The 22698-nt window shown below is 34.4% G+C and overlaps 2 protein-coding genes and 1 pseudogene across 2 annotated transcripts; all 3 read left to right on the top strand.

Moving 5' to 3' along the window:
* The first annotated feature begins 2198 nt into the window (after window positions 1–2198).
* LOC141336966 (zinc-binding protein A33-like) lies at window positions 2199–5248 on the top strand (annotated as a pseudogene).
* A 1050-nt stretch (window positions 5249–6298) lies between these two features.
* LOC141337194 (putative methyltransferase DDB_G0268948) lies at window positions 6299–9943 on the top strand. The gene is made up of 6 exons (XM_073842969.1): window positions 6299–6455; window positions 7348–7508; window positions 8579–8792; window positions 8952–9055; window positions 9325–9462; window positions 9742–9943. Exons 1-6 carry the CDS (start codon window positions 6345–6347, stop codon window positions 9836–9838), a joined length of 825 nt encoding a protein of 274 aa, XP_073699070.1. The 5' UTR covers window positions 6299–6344; the 3' UTR covers window positions 9839–9943.
* A 137-nt stretch (window positions 9944–10080) lies between these two features.
* ube2f (ubiquitin-conjugating enzyme E2F (putative)) lies at window positions 10081–22698 on the top strand. The gene is made up of 10 exons (XM_073842970.1): window positions 10081–10304; window positions 12261–12410; window positions 13183–13212; window positions 16687–16752; window positions 17169–17236; window positions 17785–17855; window positions 18998–19055; window positions 19553–19585; window positions 19676–19738; window positions 20761–22698. The coding sequence occupies exons 2-10, from the start codon at window positions 12293–12295 to the stop codon at window positions 20809–20811; spliced, it is 558 nt and encodes a 185-aa protein (XP_073699071.1). The 5' UTR covers window positions 10081–10304; window positions 12261–12292; the 3' UTR covers window positions 20812–22698.

Below are 22698 nucleotides of genomic sequence, written 5' to 3'. Positions count from 1 at the left end.
TGCGTTAAAAATGTTTAACGCGTTATTTTTGTGTAATTAATTAATCTAAATTAACGCGTTAAAGTCCCGGCCCTATTTTTAACTCAAACCGTTGCAGTCTGTCAGTCATATAATGGCAGTCAATAGGCACCAAATCTTTGAGCGTAAAAAAACATACGCAAACAAAACCAAATTAAACCCTGCGGCTTGTGACTATACTTTGGGAAAGGAAAAGGAAGGAAAGGAGGTGAAGTGAGGCCAAGTATGGTGACCCATACTAGGAATTTGTGCTCTGCATTTAACCCATCCAAGTGCACACACACAGTAGTGAACACACACACACCGTGAACACACACCCGGAGCAGTGGGCAGCCATTGCTGCGGCGCCCGGGGAGCAATTGGGGGTATGGTGCCTTGCTCAAGGGACTCACCTCAGTCGTGGTATTGAGGGTGGAGAGAGTGCTGGTTATTCACCTTCCCCACTGACAACCCCTGCCGGACCTGAGACTCGAACCCGCAACCTTTGGATTACAAGTTACAAGTATTTATCTGTCATTCACCGCAATGTTCAACTGTCCTGAGCACGTTCACAATAGCCAGCGCGTGACTGCCATTATATGACTGACAGACTGCAACCATTTGAGTTAAAAATCTTTGTTTGTGTTCTACTGAAGAAACAAAGTCACCTACATTTTGGATGCCCTGGGGGTAAGCAGATAAACATCAAATTTTCATTTTTGGGTGAACTATTCCTTAAGTCTTTCATGGGTTTTCTGCTAAATATTTCAGTAAGAGACATCATTCATTTTAGTTATATTGAGTCATACAAGTTTAAATACTTGGGGTTGCCTTTAAATTCAATATGGTGTCTAAACAGACATATGTTATTCCATGGCAGAATAAGCTTCTGTACTTCTGGGGCGATACTCAAATGAATAACATTGATTCATTGAAATGAACCGTTCAAAAACCGGTCAAAAAGTGCATCTTCTTTTTGAGTATGCTCTGTGTGTTTGTTTCTGTCTGACAGGTGAAGCGGTGGATGCAAAGACTGATGTGATCAGCAGTGATTGATTTTATCTGCAGGGTTGAGCAGTGCTGAGGTCCATGGGTCCAGGCCTCTCTGCCCTGACACCTATAAACCCATCCAAACACAGGCTGGTCTGATTGATTCATGTATGGACCAGACGTGTGACCAATGAATAATTAAAACCCTTAAACCCGTGCGGCTTAGGGAATTGGCTGCCTGATGACCAGCTTTCTGACTTATTGACGGTCTAGCAGCTGTCACGTCAAGAGCACAGGTGATTTGACAGCCAAACACAAGTCATCAGAGGCTTAGTAAGTAGGTGGAGCTGATGATATTATTCAGCCAATCAGCATGCGTGAAATTTAATATAGTGCAACCATTGTTACCCTGGACAGATTGTTTGTGACACTCATGATTTGGTGAGTTTCTCTCTCTCTCTCTCTTTAGAAGGACAGTTATTAAATCTGAAAAATCAGAAGATATATTTTGCAACAAATTATGTATAATAATGTTATTTTATAATAAAATATCAAAAACTGTGTTTTCTCAGGGTGATGTATTGTGCTGCCATATTTGAGGAGGGTTAAAAAAACACCAAACAGAAACGTATTTGGTTGGATATTATTAATAATTGATATCAAATATTAATATCAAAATGTAATGAGAGTCCGTGTATGTGTTAAAATCACAATGCATGAAAATGTATTTATTAGTGCGCTGCTACAGTGCCAGAATTAACATGTTCTGCTGTCTGATAGCGCCCCCTGCTGCTCATTGCATGATTGTGGTAACACTTTACAAAGTTATAGTTAACATTGGTTAATGTATTGACAATAAGTAAAACTGTGTTACAGTATTTATTATCAGTGTTAACATTAGTTAAATCATTGACATTAATACATTGTTAGTTCATGTTAGCTCAGCTCCATTAAATAATTTTAACAGATACAACTTTGGATTTTAATAAATTATTAATAAATATAGTAAATAATATTAACTAAGGTTAATAAATGTTTCAGAAGTATATTTCATTGCTAGTACACAACAAATAATTTGCCTTGTGTGAAAAATTGAATGTCCTAATTTTAGTTTTTTTTTTTTAATCCCAACACTGAGATTAAACAATTCTGTTTGTTCGGTGTAACATTTATTTTATATTATTTTATTATTGTATTGTAGAGAAAGAGATATGGCAGAATCTTCCAAACCAACATCACCAAAACAACAAAGGTCCAAAAGATGGAGTATGGAGAAGCCTATAGGTCAGTAAACCAAAGACTGAATTAGTCAGTGAAATAACTACAAAATATAATAATAATAATAATAATAATAATAATAATAATAATAATAATAATAATAATAACATTGCTGTTATTATCGTTATTGTTGTGTTAATGTGTGGTCATGTACAGTAAAAATGTATAGTCCAAAACTGAAGGTGATATTTTCATTGTTTTTCTTTCTTTTCAGCATTTGCATCCTCAAGAGATCTTTTTTCTGAGGAACTTCAATGTACTGTATGTCTGGACGTGTTTACTGATCCAGTCATCATCCCATGTGGACATATCTTTTGTAAGAGCTGCATAAACCAGTGTTGGAACTGCAGTCATAACTGCTCCTGTCCACTCTGTAAAGAAAGCTTCAGTGAAAGACCCAATCTTAATATCTACAGAGCACTTAGTGAGGTTGCACAACTCTTTAAGGAAAAGCCCAGCGATAGTGAATCTGAAGTTCTGTGTGACATCTGTGATGATGACAGAAAGCTAAAAGCACTGAAGACCTGTCTGATGTGTCAGAATTCTTATTGTGAAACTGAACTTAAAGAAACATAAACTGATTGACCCGGTAGACAATATAAAGGATTACATATGCCAGAAACATGAGAGGCCTCTGGAGCTGTTCTGTAGAGATGATCAGACGTGTATTTGTGTGTTTTGTACTGAAGGAGACCACAGGAACCACAACACTGGTCTTCTAGAGGAGAAGAAGGCACTAACAACAATAAAACATACTTTGAAAAATTAATTTTTCATAGTTCATTAACAAGACCTTTTGTTTATCAAATGTTGAATGATAAAATATTTCTGTCTGTAGACTCAGCTGATGAAGACACAAATAGACATGCAGCAGATGGATTGAGGACAGATTCACAAAGATTCAAGACATCAAAAATTCAGCCAGACTCAGAAAAGTGAGGTGATGTTAAATAAGATAATGATTTTAATGTTTTGATTTTCTTTTTAAATAAACATTTTGATTTTCAAAAAAACAAACAAAAAAACAGCAAGTGAAAGCAGCTTGTGTTGAGTTGTTGAGTGCGGAGATGATGGAGAAGCAGCAGGATGAAGATCACATTCAAGAGCTGTATCAGGAGATTGCAGAGCTAAAGATGAGAAGCACTGAGCTGGAGCAGCTATCACACACTAAAGACCACTAAAGACTACTAAAGATCACATCATTAGCTGATCTAGAATAAATCTTCAATACTTAAATAAGTGCAGGTCATGGTTCTATTACAAGATATAATTGCATAAAAATAAATTGTAATTTCAACAGTAAAATACTCTACACTGTAAAAAGTTTTCACCAGTTTCAACTTAAAAACTTAAGTTTAGCAGCTGCCTTAAGATTTTAAGTTAAATCAACTTAAGTCATTTAAACTCACAAGTTATATCAACTAATTTTTATTGTAATAAGTTAAAATAACTTGTAGTTTTAAGCTGATTTAACTTAAAAACTTAAGGCAGCTGCTAAACTTAAGTTTTTAAGTTGAAACTGGTGAAAACTTTTTACAGTGTAAAATGGCCATGGTAAAACCCTGATAATTGTTTAATGATAAGTTCCCTTGCTACAATATGGTTATAAACATCTGTACAGTAATAAAAGTAACAAGACATTTCATGGAATTTTACAGTAAAATACTGCTACAATTTGTGAATTTACTTTTTTTGAGAGTGTAAAATAGAAAGCCATCTTATAAGTAACAGTGAAATAAACATTTACTTTTTACTGTAAATAAAAGTTCAGTTCAGTCTGTAAAACGTAAAATGTTGCTTTAAAACTTAGTGTAAAGTAAGATAAAATTGTTTTTACATAAACTTACGGTTTTATTTTTATTTATCTCTACAGTGATGCAGAGGATGCAGCAATATGCAGGTACAATGTGTGATCTGTTTTCTTACATTCACAAGAACTAATAGTTTAAATGTGTATATAATCCTCTAGCAAACATTGGATTCATTATATAAATATTTTATTTTTCTTGATTTAATTAATATTCTCTGATGTCTCCATCAGTGGATGTGACTCTGGATCCTGATACAGCTCATCCTTCACTCACCCTGTCTGATGATGGAAAACAAGTGACACATGGTGCCACTAATCCTCACTTCCTAGACAACCCAAAAAGGTTTAATCACTGTGCCTGTGTCCTGGGAAAGGAGGGATTCTCCTCAGGAAGATTTTACTTTGAGGTGGATGTGAGGGGAAGTAGTGAGTGGGACTTAGGAGTGGTCAGAGAATCCATTAACAGGAAGGGAAGGACTGTAACAACTGACAATGGATGCTACGCAGTGGCTCTGATGAATGAGAATGAATACTGTGCATTGGCTGATACTCTTGTCTCTCTGTCACTGAGAGTAAATCCACAGATAGTGGGGGTGTTTGTGGATTATGAGGAGGATCTGGTCTCCTTTTATGATGCGAAGTCTAGGTGTCAGATCTATTCTTTCACTGGTCAGTCTTTCACTGAGAAACTCTATCCATATTTTTGCCCAGCCTTGCAAACCGAAGGCAAAACATCGGTTCCACTAACCATCTTACCTGTTAATCTCGTCTGAATGAAAAAAAGAAGAAAAGCAAATACTTGGTTGGTTGGCACAATTTGCAATTTATTGTTAAAAAACAATGGTCGAAGAAAAAGAGAACACAAGGTGCAACTAAAAGCTTAAATGCCTCATCAGTTGTTTCACTGTATATATTAGAAAAATTTACAATCAACCATTTAACAGGTTTTTAGAGTCATTTTTTACAGTGTACATATGTTACTAGTTACTCTACATTTTAAATTGAATTTCTTATGATTTTACATTAATTTTCTTGACAAAATTCATGTATCACTATGTTAAACAGTAAAGGCTACAGCTTTTTAAAGGCTGAATTCTTTTCTTTTGATAAAATTCCACAATTTACATATATTGAAATGTTAACGCAGTGTAAACTGCTGTTCAAACTGTCTCTTTTAAGGATCAAATTATGGAATGATAATTTAAAAGTTATGTATTTTTGCATGATTTAAATGAAGCCTGTTCTTTTTATTTATTTATCTTTTAATTGAGTAACATTATAGCACACAATAAATACAACAAATTGTATATTGACATTGGTGTTCGGTCATTTATTGCATCAACTGCAATCACACTTCAGTTACAATTGTACAGTCTGGGTGTTATTTTATTTAAATATAATTCTTCATAAATTTCCAGTTTAGTCTGAATTAGGGTCAGAAATTAACAAGGGCTTGTGGCAAAAAATGCCACCAAAATGAACAAAAATGCTCCATAAATTCAAGAAAAACAGACAATGCCCCAGCAAAATTAAACAATGTTTTATGGCTGTCGCGATTATAATGAAATGCCAAAATGAATGAAAGGTGTAAATTTGTGGAACTACATTTAGATTTGCTCAGACTGCATCAGTTTGTTGTAACACGCTGTTGTGCAGTGTTGAGCCTTAAAACCAATCAAACGCTTTTCTCTTGAATTCAGGAATGCATTGCATTTGTCTATGAAGCCAGAAAGTGATGTGGCCAAAACAAAAAACAAAAAAACATTTTATATTGTTTTATATTGATATTAATAATCAATATTACAATAACAGTCTATTGTTCTGGACAACAGTTTAAAATATTGATTAAAGTAACTGGGTAACTTTAAGTATTTTATGACATTAAACACAACATATGGTTTCTAATAATACGGTGATTATAAAAATTGCCCTCACAAATGTAAAAATTGCCCTGGGAAATCAATTCCATCCATTAATCCGTTAATTTTCTTTATTTTTAAATCAGCACTGGATTGTGACATAAAATATTGTCATTAAATATTGTGACTGTTAATTTAATATTTAATTATTTTTTTTAACAATGTTTAATGAGTAATTCATTACTTTGAAGCCAGTAACAACAACTACAAAAAACTAAAATAAAATAAAAATTGTAATTCAAATCTAGTATTCTAGATTTTCCAGGAAGTACAGAGGCTAAAGTCAAACCCAGTGAAGGTAATAGCCAAACTAGTCACAGGTTGGTCTGTTGCGGCTCTAGAAGAGGCAAATGGCTCAGAGGCATTTTGAGGCAAAAGAACATGCTGAATCTTACCATCGGTACCGTGTGTCTCCTCCTCAGGAACTCATAGATGAAGTGCTGAACTTCCTTCGAAAAAGAGTATGTGAGACGTGTGTTTGGAAAAACTTTTGTAAGAATGACTCAGCAGTTTATGTATAGGCTATGACAGTGTTTCATTTGTCTTTACTGAGGCTAAAAGAATCAAAAACCTGTGAGTCAAGGCAGTATCATTGTTTAAATTTTGAAACATTGACGTGTTGCAGACATCACTCTCTCTATGAAGGTCCGAGTGTCTCCCGCATATTGATGGTGGCTTCCTGACGCCCGCAAATTATATACCCCGGAAATCGAGCGTGAGAGAGTTAGAAACCTGGTTTCCACTTGGTATTAAGAAAAGCTATGTTTACGTGATCCAAACATAAATGGTCAGTCAAGACACATTATCGTTTATCATGCGTCTCCTGTGACCACTTGGCCGCTCGGATTTCCTATTATTTCGTCACACTACAATAAATCACATTTGGCTGAAGAATAGGAATGAACTCATGTTATGTGGCTTACACGAAAAAAATATAGACTTAATATAAATTATTATTTATTCACATTTAAGATTTCATTTACTGCATTAATGAAACTGGACTTCGTTTGAGTTATGTAAAAAAGATTTAGAACAAAATGAGGGTAAATCAGTGATGACAGAATTTTAAGTATCCTTTTAAGTCTTCAAGCAATTCAGACTACAGGCTTTTTGCTCAAATAATTTTATAACCAACTTTTCATCATGGATAAACTATGGAAAATACAATATAATGTATAATAGCTTAATGAAGAATTTGTGTGCAAGTGAATATTTTTTCATGGATCCATTTTTAAAAAGCAAGCTTGTACCTTTTTTCAGGCTCTTTAATGCTTTTTCTGAAGATTTCAAATGGTGATGTTGAAGTCATCTTTTTAAAACGGACCACAACTTTTTGTTTACCTCTGTGAACAGATCCAGGACTATCTTGATCTGGCAGTGGATGTGGGCTGTGGATCTGGACAGGGCACTGAGCTACTCGCCCCTCACTTTCTCACTGTGGTTGGGATAGATGTCAGTCCAGCTCAACTGGAGATAGCTAACTCCAAAGATCATGCACCAAATGTGTGTTACAGGTATACAAAAATTATATATATTACATATAATAACATAAGAAAATATAGGCATGAAGAACAAGTCTTCATTTCATTATTCTTAAAAAAATATAACATACCTTACTGTGGTATATTTTACAGTTTGGTTATTTTTAGTCAGTAAATGTTCTGGATTATCCTCCATGAAAGTGTGTTCAGGTCACATTCAATCTGACATGAATGCATGAATATATCTATAAATTTAAAGGACTGTTAAGATTATTTTAATTTAAAATCAATTTAACCTAGTAGAGTTAATATATAAATCTATAAACTCTCACAAAAATAAATAAAAATATAAAAATAAATTATTTTTAAATAAATAAAAAAGTAAAATAAATTTTCATGTTTTTCTTAAATGCATTTTTTTTAAACTTTTATTCACATTTGAGGTTGCATTCTGCAGGCTGCATTAATGAAATATATACATAAAAATATATATTTTTATTTATTTTTTAGCTGAACAAAATCTATAAACTCTCACAAAAATAAATTAAGTAAAATAAATTTAAATTGATTATTTTATTATTATTTTTTTCATGTTGGGTTGATTGTGACATTGACACAATTTTATAAGGTTTAATACTGTACATTAATATACTCACACTATATATAAGTATGTTTAGCCTATACCAAAATAATTTATAAAAAATCTATTTTACTTAATTGACTTAATATATTGTACATAAGTTTGTTAAAAAAAACTCTCTAAATAAATGAACTAACAAACAAATAAATAAATACATGAAAATTAATTGTCATTAAATTATCAGAAAAAACTGGCTTTCTTGTGCATGTTGGTTTGAATGTGATCTGGACACACTTTTAATCCTGAACATTTACTTAAAAAAAAAAAAAAAAAAAAAAAAAAAAATATATATATATATATATATATAATCCATTGAATATTTTTTATTATTAATATACATTTTTTGTATGTTTTTATGTACTTTTATCTTTTTATTAAAAAAAAAAATGTTCTTATCTTATTTTGTTTCCCAGTGCAGCTTATGCTCAGACTATTTATAACTCTGTTTATCTCGCTCCATTAGAGAGAGCCCTGCTGAGGAGTTGCCCTTTGAGGACGATATAGCTGACTTGGTTACATCCATGTCAGCCGCTCACTGGTTTGACCATCCTCGCTTCCTGCGGGAAGCAGACAGGATTCTGAGGCCAGGAGGCTGCCTCGCTCTGCTCAGCTACACCATGGATTTTGAGCTGGAATATGAAGAAAGCACCTCCAAACTCAATGAAATCTGTCAAGAGGTTAATAAACAAAATGTATCATGACTGGTTGTTCAGGAAACCTGCATTATAAATAATTGACATGAGACAACCAGTGTGTGACCTGTGATGCTTCATTTGAATCGAATGCTATCCTTGCACTAGAGATATATAGTGTAAATTATATTTTTTGATTCACAGTTCTATGCAACCCTGCACCCTTTTCGGAAAACTTATATAGGATCCAGTTCTCAAGAGGTCTACAAGAAGATCTATGACTCTGTGTTATATGATGATAAAGAGTGGTAAGTGTGAGGCTTATTATATGCTATTACATGCTTTTATTGCATATAAGTACCTTTGCAATAATCCTGTAAAACTTTATTTTATTTTATTTTTGCATAAGGTAAATAAAAAAGTCTTCAAATAAATAAATCTTGTTATTCTGTAGTAATTATAATTACTTGCATGCACCTTTAGGAGGAAAAATACTTAATAGTATAAACACTTGATTTTCGTCATGCAAAATATATTTTATAGATCCACATTTGAATGTCTGTGTTTGTTTTCACAGGCATGAATGTAAGCGGTGTCGGATAATTATGTCACTGTCAGAGTTTATTGGCTTGGTTGAAACCTTCGCTACCTATCAAGGTTTCCTGGAGAAACATCCTGTTGAGGCCAAGAGACTGTCTCAGACCATCACAGACCGGTAAAACAAATAGTCTCAGCTCATAAATTGCCTTTAGGCAAAATCATGGTTTGAAAGAAGCAATAGCCCATGGATTTGCTCCAGTGTAATGCATTAAATTAAATCTACATACTAAAATAGACTGAGAGTGAAGTGAAAATCTAAATAACCAAGTCAACAAAGATCATTTTTATTTTTTTTGTAATTAATTTAGGTATTTCTGAAATGTTAATATATACTATTAAAAAAATAATTTATAAAATTATGTCAATTTAATTTTTATTGTTCTACTTTTCTTAGGTTGTTGGAAGCAATGGGGGCCTCATCAACTGATACAGCAGTAACAGTGGTAGTTAAATATTTTTATTTATTAGCCTCTAAACCACAGAAATCCTAAAATGATTGATCAAACACTCAGAACCCTTTCTGTTTTAAAAACAGTAAAGCATTTGTGTTGTATTCCTGTTCTGAACCGTTCAAACAATAAACACTTAACATCAAACTTGGGTTTGTTCTGTAACGAGTTTAATGCTTCTGTGAACACGATAAAAGAATTAGCTATAGTGCTCTTATCTCATTTAGCTTTGCACAAAAAGGGCGGAAATCTTATTTGTGGCGTTTGATTCCATACGGACGTCTTATTGAATGAACGGAATAACTTCCGGTTTCCAAACCGCTCAGGCAGCGGAAATCATTAAACTAAGCGGAACTAATCTGCGCAGCATTCCACTCAATTCTAGTTCTTTTAACGAAATTTAGCGTCTTTTATATGGAAGTTGTTTAGGGGGAAACGGTGTGAAATTCAGTTTGAGTATCCCGATTATGGTGTAAACGGGGCAGTTCAGTGACTCTGACAGCGGCAGGTGAGTGCAGTATCGATCGCAGCCGAGTTATTTGACATTTAAGAGTTGTATTATGAATGTATAAATCTTTTAACCCCTATATTTCAGTATGTAACAACATATCCACCTCAGTTCCGATATAAATAATGCACTGTGTAATGGGAATCAATGTGTAGCTGCTAATGAACATGTTAGCACAATAACGACTCAAACCAAACCGGTAACTGATGATTATGAAAGTTATTATTGTTTTTTTTCTATACATCTGTGTCTGATACGCTCATTGTAGTCTCTACAATATAGAAATTGTTTAAGAGTTTTAATATCCTCGTGCAGAAAGTGCAGTAGCGGTACCAGGGTATAGTAACAGATGGTAATACCATGGTACTTTGATTTATATAGTTGTACAGACAGATTACCCTATTGCTGTACCATGGTATTTACATGGTGTTCCAAGGTACTTAAAAAAATACCATGATGTTGACACAGTACATGTTTAGGAAACATGGTATTGCCGTTGTACATGTCCACAAAATGATAGTGTTTGTGATTCATAATAGTGACATGCTATTACTATGTAACCAAAACATGGTAATACCATGGTACTTAATTCGTTCACAGTAGAGCTGTTGGTCCTTTATGTGCAATTAAGTTTATGGGAATGTAGTAAAATACTTAGCAAGTCTGCTTTCGTTTTTTTATTTTTTATTAAGTACTTCATAATGTGAGTCAATGCAAAATAGCTGTCATATGCTTTATGTGAACTTCAGTGTGTTTTGCAATTGGTATAAAAGCAGTCTGTTCCAAATCAATTATTTATAAAAATCACTTTATTAATGCATTGTTTCTAATACAGTTGTTACTTGTTTCAGAATGCAAAAACCGAAAAGTGAACTTGAATAAATTATAATTGATGTACATACTTCAGAATTCACTCCTGTTATTTTTTATTTATGGCTTGTTAAATTGTATTTTTCTGAAGTGTATTCTTGCTGTATTCAGTTTGGCCCCAAACAGAAAAGACAAAATATTATTCTGAAAAGTTCATTCCTACTTTATGATACAACACCAGAGGATTACAGCTTCAATAATACATGCCCATTGAGTTTAAGGAACCTATTAAAAGAATAATAAACCAGTGTTATTTCCGCATTAATGAGATACTATTAAAGTTTTTATTAATAGGTAAATATTGAATTAGTTTTTATTTATATATTTTCCATTTTAGTTTGAATGTTTTATTGTTGTTGTGCTTTTGTCACTTTTATTAGTTTTTTTATATGTCTATATGTGACCCTGAACCACGAAACTGTTATAAGTGGCACGTGTATATTTGTAGCAATAGACCACAAAACATTGTATGGAGCAAAATAATCGATTTTTCTTTTATGGCTAAAACCATTAGGAAATTAAGTAAAGATAATGTTCCATGAAGATATTTTTGTACATTTATTACAGTAAACATATCAAAATTTAATTTTGGTTAGTAATATGCATTGCTAAGAACTTCATATGAACAACTATAAAGGTGATTTTCTCAATATTTAGATTTTTTTTATTTTTTTTTGCACCCTCAGATTACATATTTTCAAATAGTTGTATCTCGGCCAGAAATTGTCTTATAACAAACAATACATCAATGGAAAGCTTATTTATTTAACTTTCAGATGATGTATAAATCTCAATTTAAAAAATTGACCCTTTTGACTGGTTTTGTCACCTACAGTTTTTATACATTTTTGCATTAGTTTTAGTTATTTATTGTACATCAATTTAAATTAAAAGAAAACGATAAGTGTCTTCTTAGCAATTTGCTGAAATAAAATTATTATTTTTTATTAATGACTTAATGAATTTGTTTATTTATCAATTTTTTTATTTAACATTTATTTTATTTCAAGTAAATAAAGGGTAAATTTAGGCAAGTATAATAACCATGGTGTTCACTATCGTCATGTGTGTTTGTGTGCCTCACAGGTGTGTGAGAGTGTGTATGTTGGTCTGCTGGTATGCTGACGTTAGCCAGTAAGCTGAAGAGGGAGGAGGGCATGAGGGCTGGCCGGACCCCTGCAGGCTCCAACGATGCCTCTCATAGAGTGTCCATAAGAGATCGACTGCTCATCAAAGGTACCAATCACTGACCAAACACTCCTCCTGCCTGCTGGGATCATGACACTAGAGCAGTGGTTTGGGGCTGGTGATTCACATCCAATCTTTATGTCTGCTCTGATATATCGGTCTACTATTCTATCATTCTGTGATCTATCTATCTATCTATCTATCTATCTATCTATCTATCTATCTATCTATCTATCTATCTATCTATCTATCTATCTATCTGTAGTTATGTGATCTGTTTGTCTAGCTATTATGATTCAACACATTGTAATTAGATGATTAATCACACAAACTCGTTTTAAAGAGTGGGGCAGGTCTGAATCTGAAAGCGTGATGAGTTGTGTTGTGCAGTGACTGTCTGCAGGGAGTTGTGGTGCCAGTAAACTGGTGTAGGGTGATGTGATGCAGGCCAGATCAGGAGAGCAGTAGACTCTATTTATAACAGACTGAGAGGAGGAGTCTGTATGCCATTACCAGCAGCTTAAAAGCAGTTCCCATCCACAGTCAAATGCTCAGGCTATTTTCTGAATCAGTGAGGCTACTGGATTCACCCCAATGCAACTTTTAGAGTTGGTATCGTGAGAATGCAGGTGGCCATATATAGCTAGATAGAGTTGTGTCTTGTATCTGTTTCATAGACCATAATTCCAAAAATAAACCAATTCACAAAATAATAAAAGAGTGTGCCATTCTAAAAGAAATAGCTGGTTAATAAAAGCTGGTTTTATAAATCATTGTTACCCTTCAGTACTGAACACTCATGCTTGAACTTCATTTACAGAGGTTGCAGAACTTGAGGCCAACCTTCCAAGTGAGTATATTCAGGTCATTTTTTTCAAATGGTACCATTTATTAAAGAATTTATTTTCAGTTTTAGAGTATCATTTGTCTGTATTTTGTAAAGATTAACGAATAAAGGACAGTAAAAATCTAAATAAGTAAAGATATACAGTGAGGTCAATATGTATTTGATCACCCTGTGATTTTGCAAGTTCTCTTACTTAGAAATCATGGAGGGGTCTACAATTTTCAGCATAGGTGCATTTCCACTGTGAGAGACAGAATCTAAAAATAAAAATCCGGATTGTATGGTTTTTTTTTAACAATTTATTTGTGAATTACTGTGTCAAATATTTATTTGATCACTTGAGTCAAAAAAATTTAATATTTGGTACAGAAGCCTTTGTTAACAATTACAGAGGTCAAAAGGTTCCTGTAGTTCTTCACCAGGTTTGCACACACTGCAGGAGGGATTTTGGCCCACTCCTCCATACAGATCTTCTCTAGATCTGTCAGGTTTCGGGGCTGTCGCTGAGCAACACAGAGTTTCAGCTCCCTCCAAAGATTTTCTATTGGATTTAGGTCTGGAGACTGGCTAGGCCACTACAGAGCCTTGATATGCTTCTTACGGAGCCACTCCTTGGTTTTCCTGGCTGTGTGCTTTGGGTCATTGTCATGTTGGAAGACCCAGCCACGACCCATCTTTAATGCTCTGACTGAGGGAAGGAGGTTTTTGCCCAATATGTCACAACACATGGCCCCGTTCATCCTCTCCTTAATACAGTGCAGTTGTCCTGTCCCCTGTGCAGAAAAACACCCCCAGAGCATGATGCTTCCAGCCCTATGCTTCACTGTAGGTATGGTATTATTGGGATGATACTCATCATTCTTCTTCCTCCAAACACGGCGAATGGAGTTAAGACCAAAAAGTTCTACTTTGCTCTCATCTGACCACAGGACTTTCTCCAATGACTCCTCTGGATCATCCAGATGGTCCCTGGCAAACTTCAGACGGGCCTGGACATGGGCTGACTTAAGCAGGGGAACCTTCCGTGCGATGCAAGATTTTAAACCATGACATCTTATATAGTGTATTACTGAGAGTAGCCTTGGAAACGATGGTCCCAGCTCTCTTCACAGTATTGACCAGCTCCTCCCGTGTAGTTCTGGGCTGATTCTTCACCATTCTTAGCATCATTGATACCCCACGAGGAGAGATCTTCCGTGGGGCCCCAGTCCGAGGGACATTGACAGTCATCATTAGCCTCTTCCATTTTCTGACAATTGCTCCAACAGTTGTTCTTTTTTCACCAAGCTGCTTGGCAATTGCCCTGTAGCCCTTTCCAGCTTTATGAAGGTCTACAATTTTGTCTCTTGTGTCTCTTGACAGCTCTTTGGTTTTGCCCATGTTGCTACTTAGACTTTGGCTGATTGTGGGGTGCACAGGTGTCTTTATGACAGCTAACGACCTCAAACAGGTGCTACTAATTTAGAATCATGAGCAGAGTGTAGCTGGACTATTTAAAAGCAAAATAACAGGGCTGTATCCGAAATCGCCCCCTATACCCTATTCACTATTCCCTACATTAGTCCACTCGTACAGTTCACTTGAAGGAGTGAATGAAAACGAGTGAGTGAATTCGGACACTAAGTGCACCGGAAGGACTGCCACTTTTAAATAGTTTTGCTTACTGTTTAACAATCATTTAAAACGGACAGTTCCAGTAGTAAGATTAAAGGATTTATCTCGAACTATGTCAAGGAATTTACGTATAAACCCTGGTTAAACAATTTAATAATCAATTTACAACGAATTTGTACCTGTGTTGTACGCTGTATTACGCAGTGGATGAGCGTGTTGTAAAATTAACTGATGGATGATTCAGCTGCGGGCGCCATCGTCTGGCGAGACGCGGGAATTCAGTCGGCGCGCGACTCTCACAGTGCATTATGGGTTATCTCTAGCTGTTGAGCTTACATCGGTTGTACACTCGTTTTTGCGGTGCATTGTGGGATTGAATGAGTGCACTCGGGAACGTCCACTATGGTTTCGAACACCACTTAAAATGGCTGTCCCCTCAAATAGTGCACTATTTGAGGGTATAGGGGGCGATTTCGGATACAGCCCAGGTCTTTGAGGGTCAGAAATCTGGCTGATAAGCAAGTGATCAAATACTTATTTGACACAGTAATTCACAAATAAATTGTTAAAAAAATCATACAATGTGATTTCCGGATTGTTTTTTTTAGATTCTGTCTCTCACAGTGGAAATGCACCTATGCTGAAAATTGTAGACCCCTCCATGATTTCTAAGTAAGAGAACTTGCAAAATCACAGGGTGATCAAATACGTATTGACTTATTTACTTTTTGACATTTACTGTCATTTGTTTTTAAAAAAAAAAAAATTAATAGTTTGATAACTTTTAAACAATCGTTAGCAAATCTTAAAATAAATATGCATTTTCACACTGTGCATTATAGTGATGTGATGTCTAAATTCTCATTCACTTCCAGTCAAAAGTTTTTGAGCAGTAAGATTTTAAATGTTTTTTTAAAGAAGACTTTTTTGCTCACAAAGCCTGCATTTATTTGATCCAAACTACAGCAAAAACTGTTACATTTTTAAAATATTTTTACTATTTAAAATAACTGTTTTCTATTTAAATATATTGAAATGTAATTTATTCTTGTGATTTCAAAGCTGAATTTTTAGCATTATTACTCCAGTCACATGATCCTTCAGAAAGCATTCCAACATTCTGATTTGCTGATTAAAAAAAACAAAACAAAAAACATTTATTATTATGTTAAAATCAGCTGAGTAGATTTTTTTTCAGGTTTCTTTGGTGAATAGAAAATTCAGAAGAACAGCATTTATCTTAAATAGAAATCTTTTGATGTTTAGAATTTCCTATTCATCAAATAATCCTGAAAAAACTCCACTGTTTTAAATATTAATAGTTATAATAGTAATAAATGTTTCTTAAACAGAAAATCTGCATATTAGAAGGATTTCTGAAGGATCATGAAACACTGAAGACTGGAGTAATGACGCAAAAAAATTCAACTTGAAATCACAGGAATAAATTACATTTTAAAATATATGAAAATAAAAATAGTTATTTTAAATAGCAAAACTATTTCAACAGTTTTTGTTGTACTTTGGATTAAATAAATGCAGGCTTGCTGAGCAAAAGAAACATTGAAAATATTGCTGAATTTCAAAAACTTTTGACCGGTAGTGTAGCATTTAAAATTATTATTATTATTATTATTATTATTATTATTATTATTATGTATTTTTTTAGGTGATTCTTTTTTATGACAACATGAAAATAATTATTGGCTTATCAATATTGCCTTGGTTTTGTACGGTGCATCCGTAACATTTTTATCTCATACATCTACAAACCTGTCTGGATGTGTCATTTGAAATGCTTGTTAATTTCTAGTTTTTGTGATTTATGAACTCTTATACTAAACATCATTTGTCTTTCTGCAGATACCTGTAAAGTAACTTTTCCTGATGAAAACAAACTCTGTCACTTCCAGTTGGCCATTTCACCAGGTAATTCTGACCTCTTTTATAAAAGGTTAAATTATAAACGTTGATTAAATACAGATGCTGTTGAACAGTGTAAAAAAGTTTAGCTGACCTATTCATACCCATATCACTATAAAAATCGTATACAAATAGTATAGCCTGTTTGCACAGATCACAAGTATTTAAAATAAATAGCTCATGAACCAAAAAGATATTATCTTTTGGTAATATTTTCTATTGTCTTTTGGATTATGTGTCCTGAACCAGCAGGACGAACAAACAAAAATCATTTGCAATTTCATATTATATTGTTTCTTCAGATTGCTCTGTGTGAATAGGCCTTTGCTTGTCTTTTTTTTTTACATTGCAAGTGTCTGTCAAATGTTTTCTATTTTGCAAGTGAAAATATAACCTTGCGTTTCTGCAAAACATCTCATCAGATGAAGGCTATTACCTTGGTGGGAAGTTTCAGTTTGAGATTGAAGTTCCTGAAGCCTATAATATGGTGGTAAGTGCCTGTAACATATCATGAAGTAATGAGGTAATGCCACACTTATTCACTCGCAGTGCTACGATGATTTTATTAGTCCATTTGTAAGCAGGGCTGTTAAATAGATGTTTACGGGCATTACTGATGCTCTGCAGTGTCTGAATTCAATAAAACAGCTGCCTGAGCGTGCCCACACAAATGCACACATAAATACACAACCCATCCTTGACCTCAGAGCACTTGTAATAGCCCAGTAAAGGCTGTGCAGAGATCCAGACATGGACCCTCAAACCTGGTATACAAGTTTAGAGCAAAACCATGAAACATTATTAAAGAATTAAGTATAGAAATATACAGTGATTATAGCTGAAGTATGTAATTATAGATTAAATTAAACCTACAGTTAATCTTATAAACTACTTCTATTGTACTTTTATGGTGCATTTAATCTTGTTAATTTTTTATTTTAAATGTGCCGGAACTTAGTTTGCAGAATGTCTTATTTTAGAATGTAAACTTATAAACCACACACAAATTCTTTTCATTTTCTTTTCTGTTTTCCACAGCCTCCCAGAGTCAAGTGCTTGACTCGAATATGGCATCCAAACATTGCAGAAACTGGGGAGATCTGTCTGAGGTATGTATCTGTATTTGTCATTTATTCATGACTTAAAGGGATAGTTCACCCAAAAATGAAAATTTGATGTTTATCTGCTTACCCCCAGGACATCCAAGATGTAGGTGACTTTGTTTCCTCAGTAGAACACAAACGAAGATTTTTTAACTCAAACCGCTGCAGTCTGTTCGTGATTTAATGGCAGTGGATGGGTACCAAACCTTTGAAAGTAAAGAAAAACATGCACAGACAAATCCAAATTACACCCTGCGGCTCGTGACGATACATTGATGTCCTAAGACATGAAACGATCGGTTTTCGTGTGAAACTGAACAGTATTTGTCATTTTTTACCTTTGATATACAGCCATGTCCAACAACTGTCCCAAGCGCTTGCTCAGCATCCGGCTCGTTACATGTGTACGCGCTCTGGCGTAGTATACGCAAACTCCGGAAGCGATCTGTCGTGTGTGTACCACACTTATTGTTTACACAGTGCACAGAGATTGTGGGTATAGAGGCTATTCAAAATGGTAATTACTTGCACTTATCCTGACTGTTCAAACCTATTTAAAGCTAAAAGATTATGTTTACTTGTGCGAACTCATCCAGGTCTGTTGACATTTTACCGATTTCCCCTTCCGGCGTTTGTGTATACTACGCCAGAGCGCGTACACAGGTAACGCGGCGGATGCTGAGCTGAGTTGGACATTGCTGTATATCAAAGGTAAAAAATGATATAAATACTCTTCAGTTTCTCACAAAAACCTCCGACGATTTAATCGTCACCAGCCGCAGGGTGTAATTTGGATTTGTCTGTGCATGTTTTTTTTTTTTTGTTTTTTTTTACTTTCAAAGGTTTGGTGCCTATCCACTGCCATTAAATCACTAACAGACTGCAGCGGTTTGTGTTTGTGTTCTACTGAGGAAACAAAGTCATGCCTTGGGGGTAAGCAGATAAACATCAAATTTTCATTTTTGGGTGAACTATCCCTTTAAAGGGGACCATTGACCATTGAGAAATTTTAACCAAAGTATGTTGCAGACATTTCATTAAGACTAAACAACGAGCATCCAATGTTCCCTTTAATGCATCAGACAGCTGTATTTGTGTACTTTAAATGATATTGTATTTATGCTAAAATCTCTCCTATTTATTGCAAGTTTATTGCGAGAGCATTCAATTGACGGTACTGGATGGGCACCCACTCGTACTCTAAAGGTAATTTGTGTTTTTGTAATGCAACTTTGGGAAATTCATTACAGTATTTACTAGGCAGAACTTTTTCTTTCTTGCTTTCTTTCTTTTATATGCCCTTTCATTTTTTAATATTTGGGTTAACAGCCTTTTTACCCATCATTTTATATTTTTGGTGCCATTCCAGCCTTAATATTTTCTTTAGAAAACTCAAATTATCATATTAAAAGGTAAATATTAAAATAAGTAAATATGTCTAATTTAAATTTGTGATTTATTACAAAAAATTGTTTTTGTGTGTGTGTGTGTAATGGGCCATTCAGAACTCAGAACTCACATAGAACCCTGCTTTTTTCATTGTCTTTCTATGTAAATGTGCAAGACCGACATGTTTGAGGACTATGCTCACGTCTTGCATTTTTTGCAGCATCTTCTGTATGACACTTTATTCTAAAAACACAGAGCTCAAGTCAAATGTAATGGCTAATCTGTATTTTTCCACCCATTTTTTTTGTCTCTAGGATGTAGTATGGGGACTGAATTCACTCTTCACTGTAAGTACACATGAAACGATCTTGGATAATCAAAATTTTATGTTTCGTCATCCTCGATCGGGAAGAGTATATATGCGTTTTCTTTTACAGGATCTTCTTAACTTTGATGACCCACTAAATATAGATGCAGCGGAACATCATTTACGGGATAAGGTAGAGCACCAGCACACATCGAAACTCGTTTACAAACAAGTCATCCTGATCTTATGTACAGTTGAAGTCAAAATGTTACATACACCTTGCGGAATCTTCAAAATGTTAATCATTTTACCAAAATAAGAGGGATCATACAAAATACATGTTATTTGAACTCTTTTCTTTTGAGGTCCATCTTTTCACACTCAGGACAACTAAGGGACTCATATGCAACTATTACAGAAGGTTCTTTTGAGGTCCATCTTTTCACACTCAGGACAACTAAGGGACTCATATGCAACTATTACAGAAGGTTCAAACTGATGCTTCAGAAGAAAAAACAATGCATTACGAGTCAGGGAAGAAAACTTTTTTAATTTGAAGATCAGGTTAAATTTGACTTACTTTGTCTTTTGGGGAACATGTAAGTATCTCCTGTAGCTTCTGAAGGGCAGTACTAAATGGAAAATCATAAAAATATGATATTTAGGCAAAATAAGAAAAATGTACACATTTTATTCCGTTCAAAAGTTTACACCCCTGGCTCGTAATGCATAATTTTTCCTTCTAAAACATCAGTGAGCATTTGAACCTTCTGTAATAGTTGCATATGAGCCCCACAGTTTTCCTCATTGTGAAAAGATCTATCTCAAAATCATACAGTCATTGTTGGAAAGGGTTCAAATACACAAAAATGCTGAAAATCCAAAGAATCTGTGGGACCTGAATGACTTCTGAAGAACAGCAGTTTAAGTGGGACAAACAAAAAAAAAATCAAATAAAAAAAGCTGTCTTTTCTGTAAAATATCTTATTCAGGTCAGTACTAAATAAAAAATAACATGCATTTTGTATGATCCCTCTTATTTTGGTAAAATAATTAACATTTTGCAGATTCTGCTAGGTGTATGTAAACTTTTGACTTCAACTGTACAAAATATTGAAATGGTCATAAATGCTCAATATATTGCTCAGCCCAATGTGCAAAGCATTTGTGGGTATATGTTTTATCCAAATCTATCCTTAATGCTTCCCGTTTTAGGAGGATTTCAGGAACAAAGTTCAGGACTTCATCAAAAACTATGCAAGATGATGTCTCTGTTGAGCCACTCTCACATGCATGTGACTTTGCAGATGTACGTCGATCCAGACTGCAACAGAGACAAAATCTCAAACTATTAAAACATACTTGGGAAAAGACGAAAGATAAAAAAGCATAATGAATGACACCGAGTCCCTGATCAAGATTTGGGAGGGGGGGGTGTGGGCCTTACTGTCCATTTCCGATGGCTTTTTTTGTTTTTTGAAACGGACACTCATGCAGGTTCTTCTCAATCAAGTTTGCTTTTACCTCCCCCCACAAAAAAAAAGAAAAGAAAAAAAGAAGTACAAAGATGGTGATCATGAAAACGAGGATGTGTAACCTCTCTGATGTCACCTCCTATGCTAGTGCCTCTGTGTTTTTTGCCACATATAACTGGACATACGTTGTAAGCCAACTTCTGCAGCCTGCTTCTTCTCAAAACTTGAACACTGAGATTTATTTGTTCATAAGTGATGTCATAGAAATCCCAAAGTTCCATTGGTTCATTCGCTCGGGGGGAGGAGTCCACCAATGAGGAATCGCAAAAACATATAGCACTGATGTCCCGCAGAATACGTCGGTGGATTCTGTAAAGCCATTTCTTGTAACTCTGCACCTCCCTTCATGTAAAATCACTGCAGTTATCAGACTACTCCGTATCACACGTGCACATGCGCAAATATCTGAGTATCTGTGGGTGCCTATGAATGAGTTACAAAACTGTTTCAGTTCAAATATGTGAGGTGTTTGCAGGTGAATCTCACGAATATCCGGGCCATGTTTTTATGGAAGCCTGTTTCCACCACAGAATAAAAAATAATGTAATTGTGACCTTTAATCTAATGATTCTAACTTGATCGTGAAAAATCATACACTTCGAATGTGTTTTCAGAACGAAAATGTCAGAATTCTGAGGGCAAAAAGTCAGTATTATGAGATATAATCTCAGAATTGTGAAAAATTTAAGGGGAAAAAGTCAGAAATAAGATATAAAGTCAGAAATCTAACTTTCTCACAATTCTGAGTTTATATCTCACAATTCTGAGTTTTTCTCAGAATTCCAAGTTTATATTTCGCAATTCTATTTATTTATTCTTTTTTTTTTTTTTTTTTTGCCTTGGAAGATAATTGGTAATTAGAGAAGGTAATCTCATAATTTAGAGTTTTAATGTCAGAATTGTGAGTTTCTATCTCGCAATTGCAAGTAAACATCTCGTAATTCTGACCTTTCTTAAAATTGCGAGATGTTAAAAACATAAGAATTGTAAGAGATAAATTTTGAATTGTGTGATTTAAAAGGTCACAGTTTCGTTATTATTATTTTTATTTTTTACCCAAAAATCAAAGGGGAAAAACAAGAAACTACTTTGCATATAATGAAGTTGAGTTGAGACATAATTTTTTGTGATAAATTAAGCATGTTTTTTTCTAAAATAAAAAAATATATATATAATTTTTCCTGCATTGCGGCAGTTAGTATTTTGTCAAAATGATGCTTAATTATCATTAAATAATACTAAAAAAGTGTAATACAATATTTTTGTGGTGAAATATGACCTGGACATGATCTGGATGGGTTTCGTGAGATTCACTCTTGCTCTCGTATGCATTTTCGTCAGTGTATACACGTTCAGCTTTACCGATGTGTGCATGTACACAAAAATACCTGTATGCTTGTATTGTGTTTGTGTGAAAGTGAGCGTGTGTTTGAGCAGGAGAGACTGGGATTTTAATACATGTCTGATTTGGTAGCATGCACTGGGCTACTGAACTGCTCAGCCATAAAGCCTGTTCAATTAGTGAGGATTTACTTTATTTAATTTGATTTCTTTTCCTCCTTAGAGGTGTATATCCATTTGTAAAGTATATTAAAGAGGAATTCTACCACTAAGTAAA

This window comes from Garra rufa, chromosome 6 (genome assembly GCF_049309525.1).
Source record: "Garra rufa chromosome 6, GarRuf1.0, whole genome shotgun sequence".
NCBI lineage: Eukaryota > Metazoa > Chordata > Actinopteri > Cypriniformes > Cyprinidae > Garra > Garra rufa.
The sequence above is the reverse complement of the archived record's forward strand: the minus strand, read 5'-3'. Positions and strand labels throughout refer to the sequence as shown.

Bases quoted from the DNA above. Each gene is read 5' to 3' on its own strand.
- LOC141337194 (XM_073842969.1), top strand. From the start codon at position 6,345: ATGGCTCAGAGGCATTTTGAGGCAAAAGAACATGCTGAATCTTACCAT. The intron at 6,456-7,347 runs GTATGTGAGACG...CTCTGTGAACAG, and splicing joins TGAACTTCCTTCGAAAAAGA to ATCCAGGACTATCTTGATCT. The intron at 7,509-8,578 runs GTATACAAAAAT...TCGCTCCATTAG, and splicing joins GCACCAAATGTGTGTTACAG to AGAGAGCCCTGCTGAGGAGT.
- ube2f (XM_073842970.1), top strand. From the start codon at position 12,293: ATGCTGACGTTAGCCAGTAAGCTGAAGAGGGAGGAGGGCATGAGGGCT. The intron at 16,753-17,168 runs GTAATTCTGACC...ACATCTCATCAG, and splicing joins CCAGTTGGCCATTTCACCAG to ATGAAGGCTATTACCTTGGT. The intron at 17,237-17,784 runs GTAAGTGCCTGT...TGTTTTCCACAG, and splicing joins CTGAAGCCTATAATATGGTG to CCTCCCAGAGTCAAGTGCTT.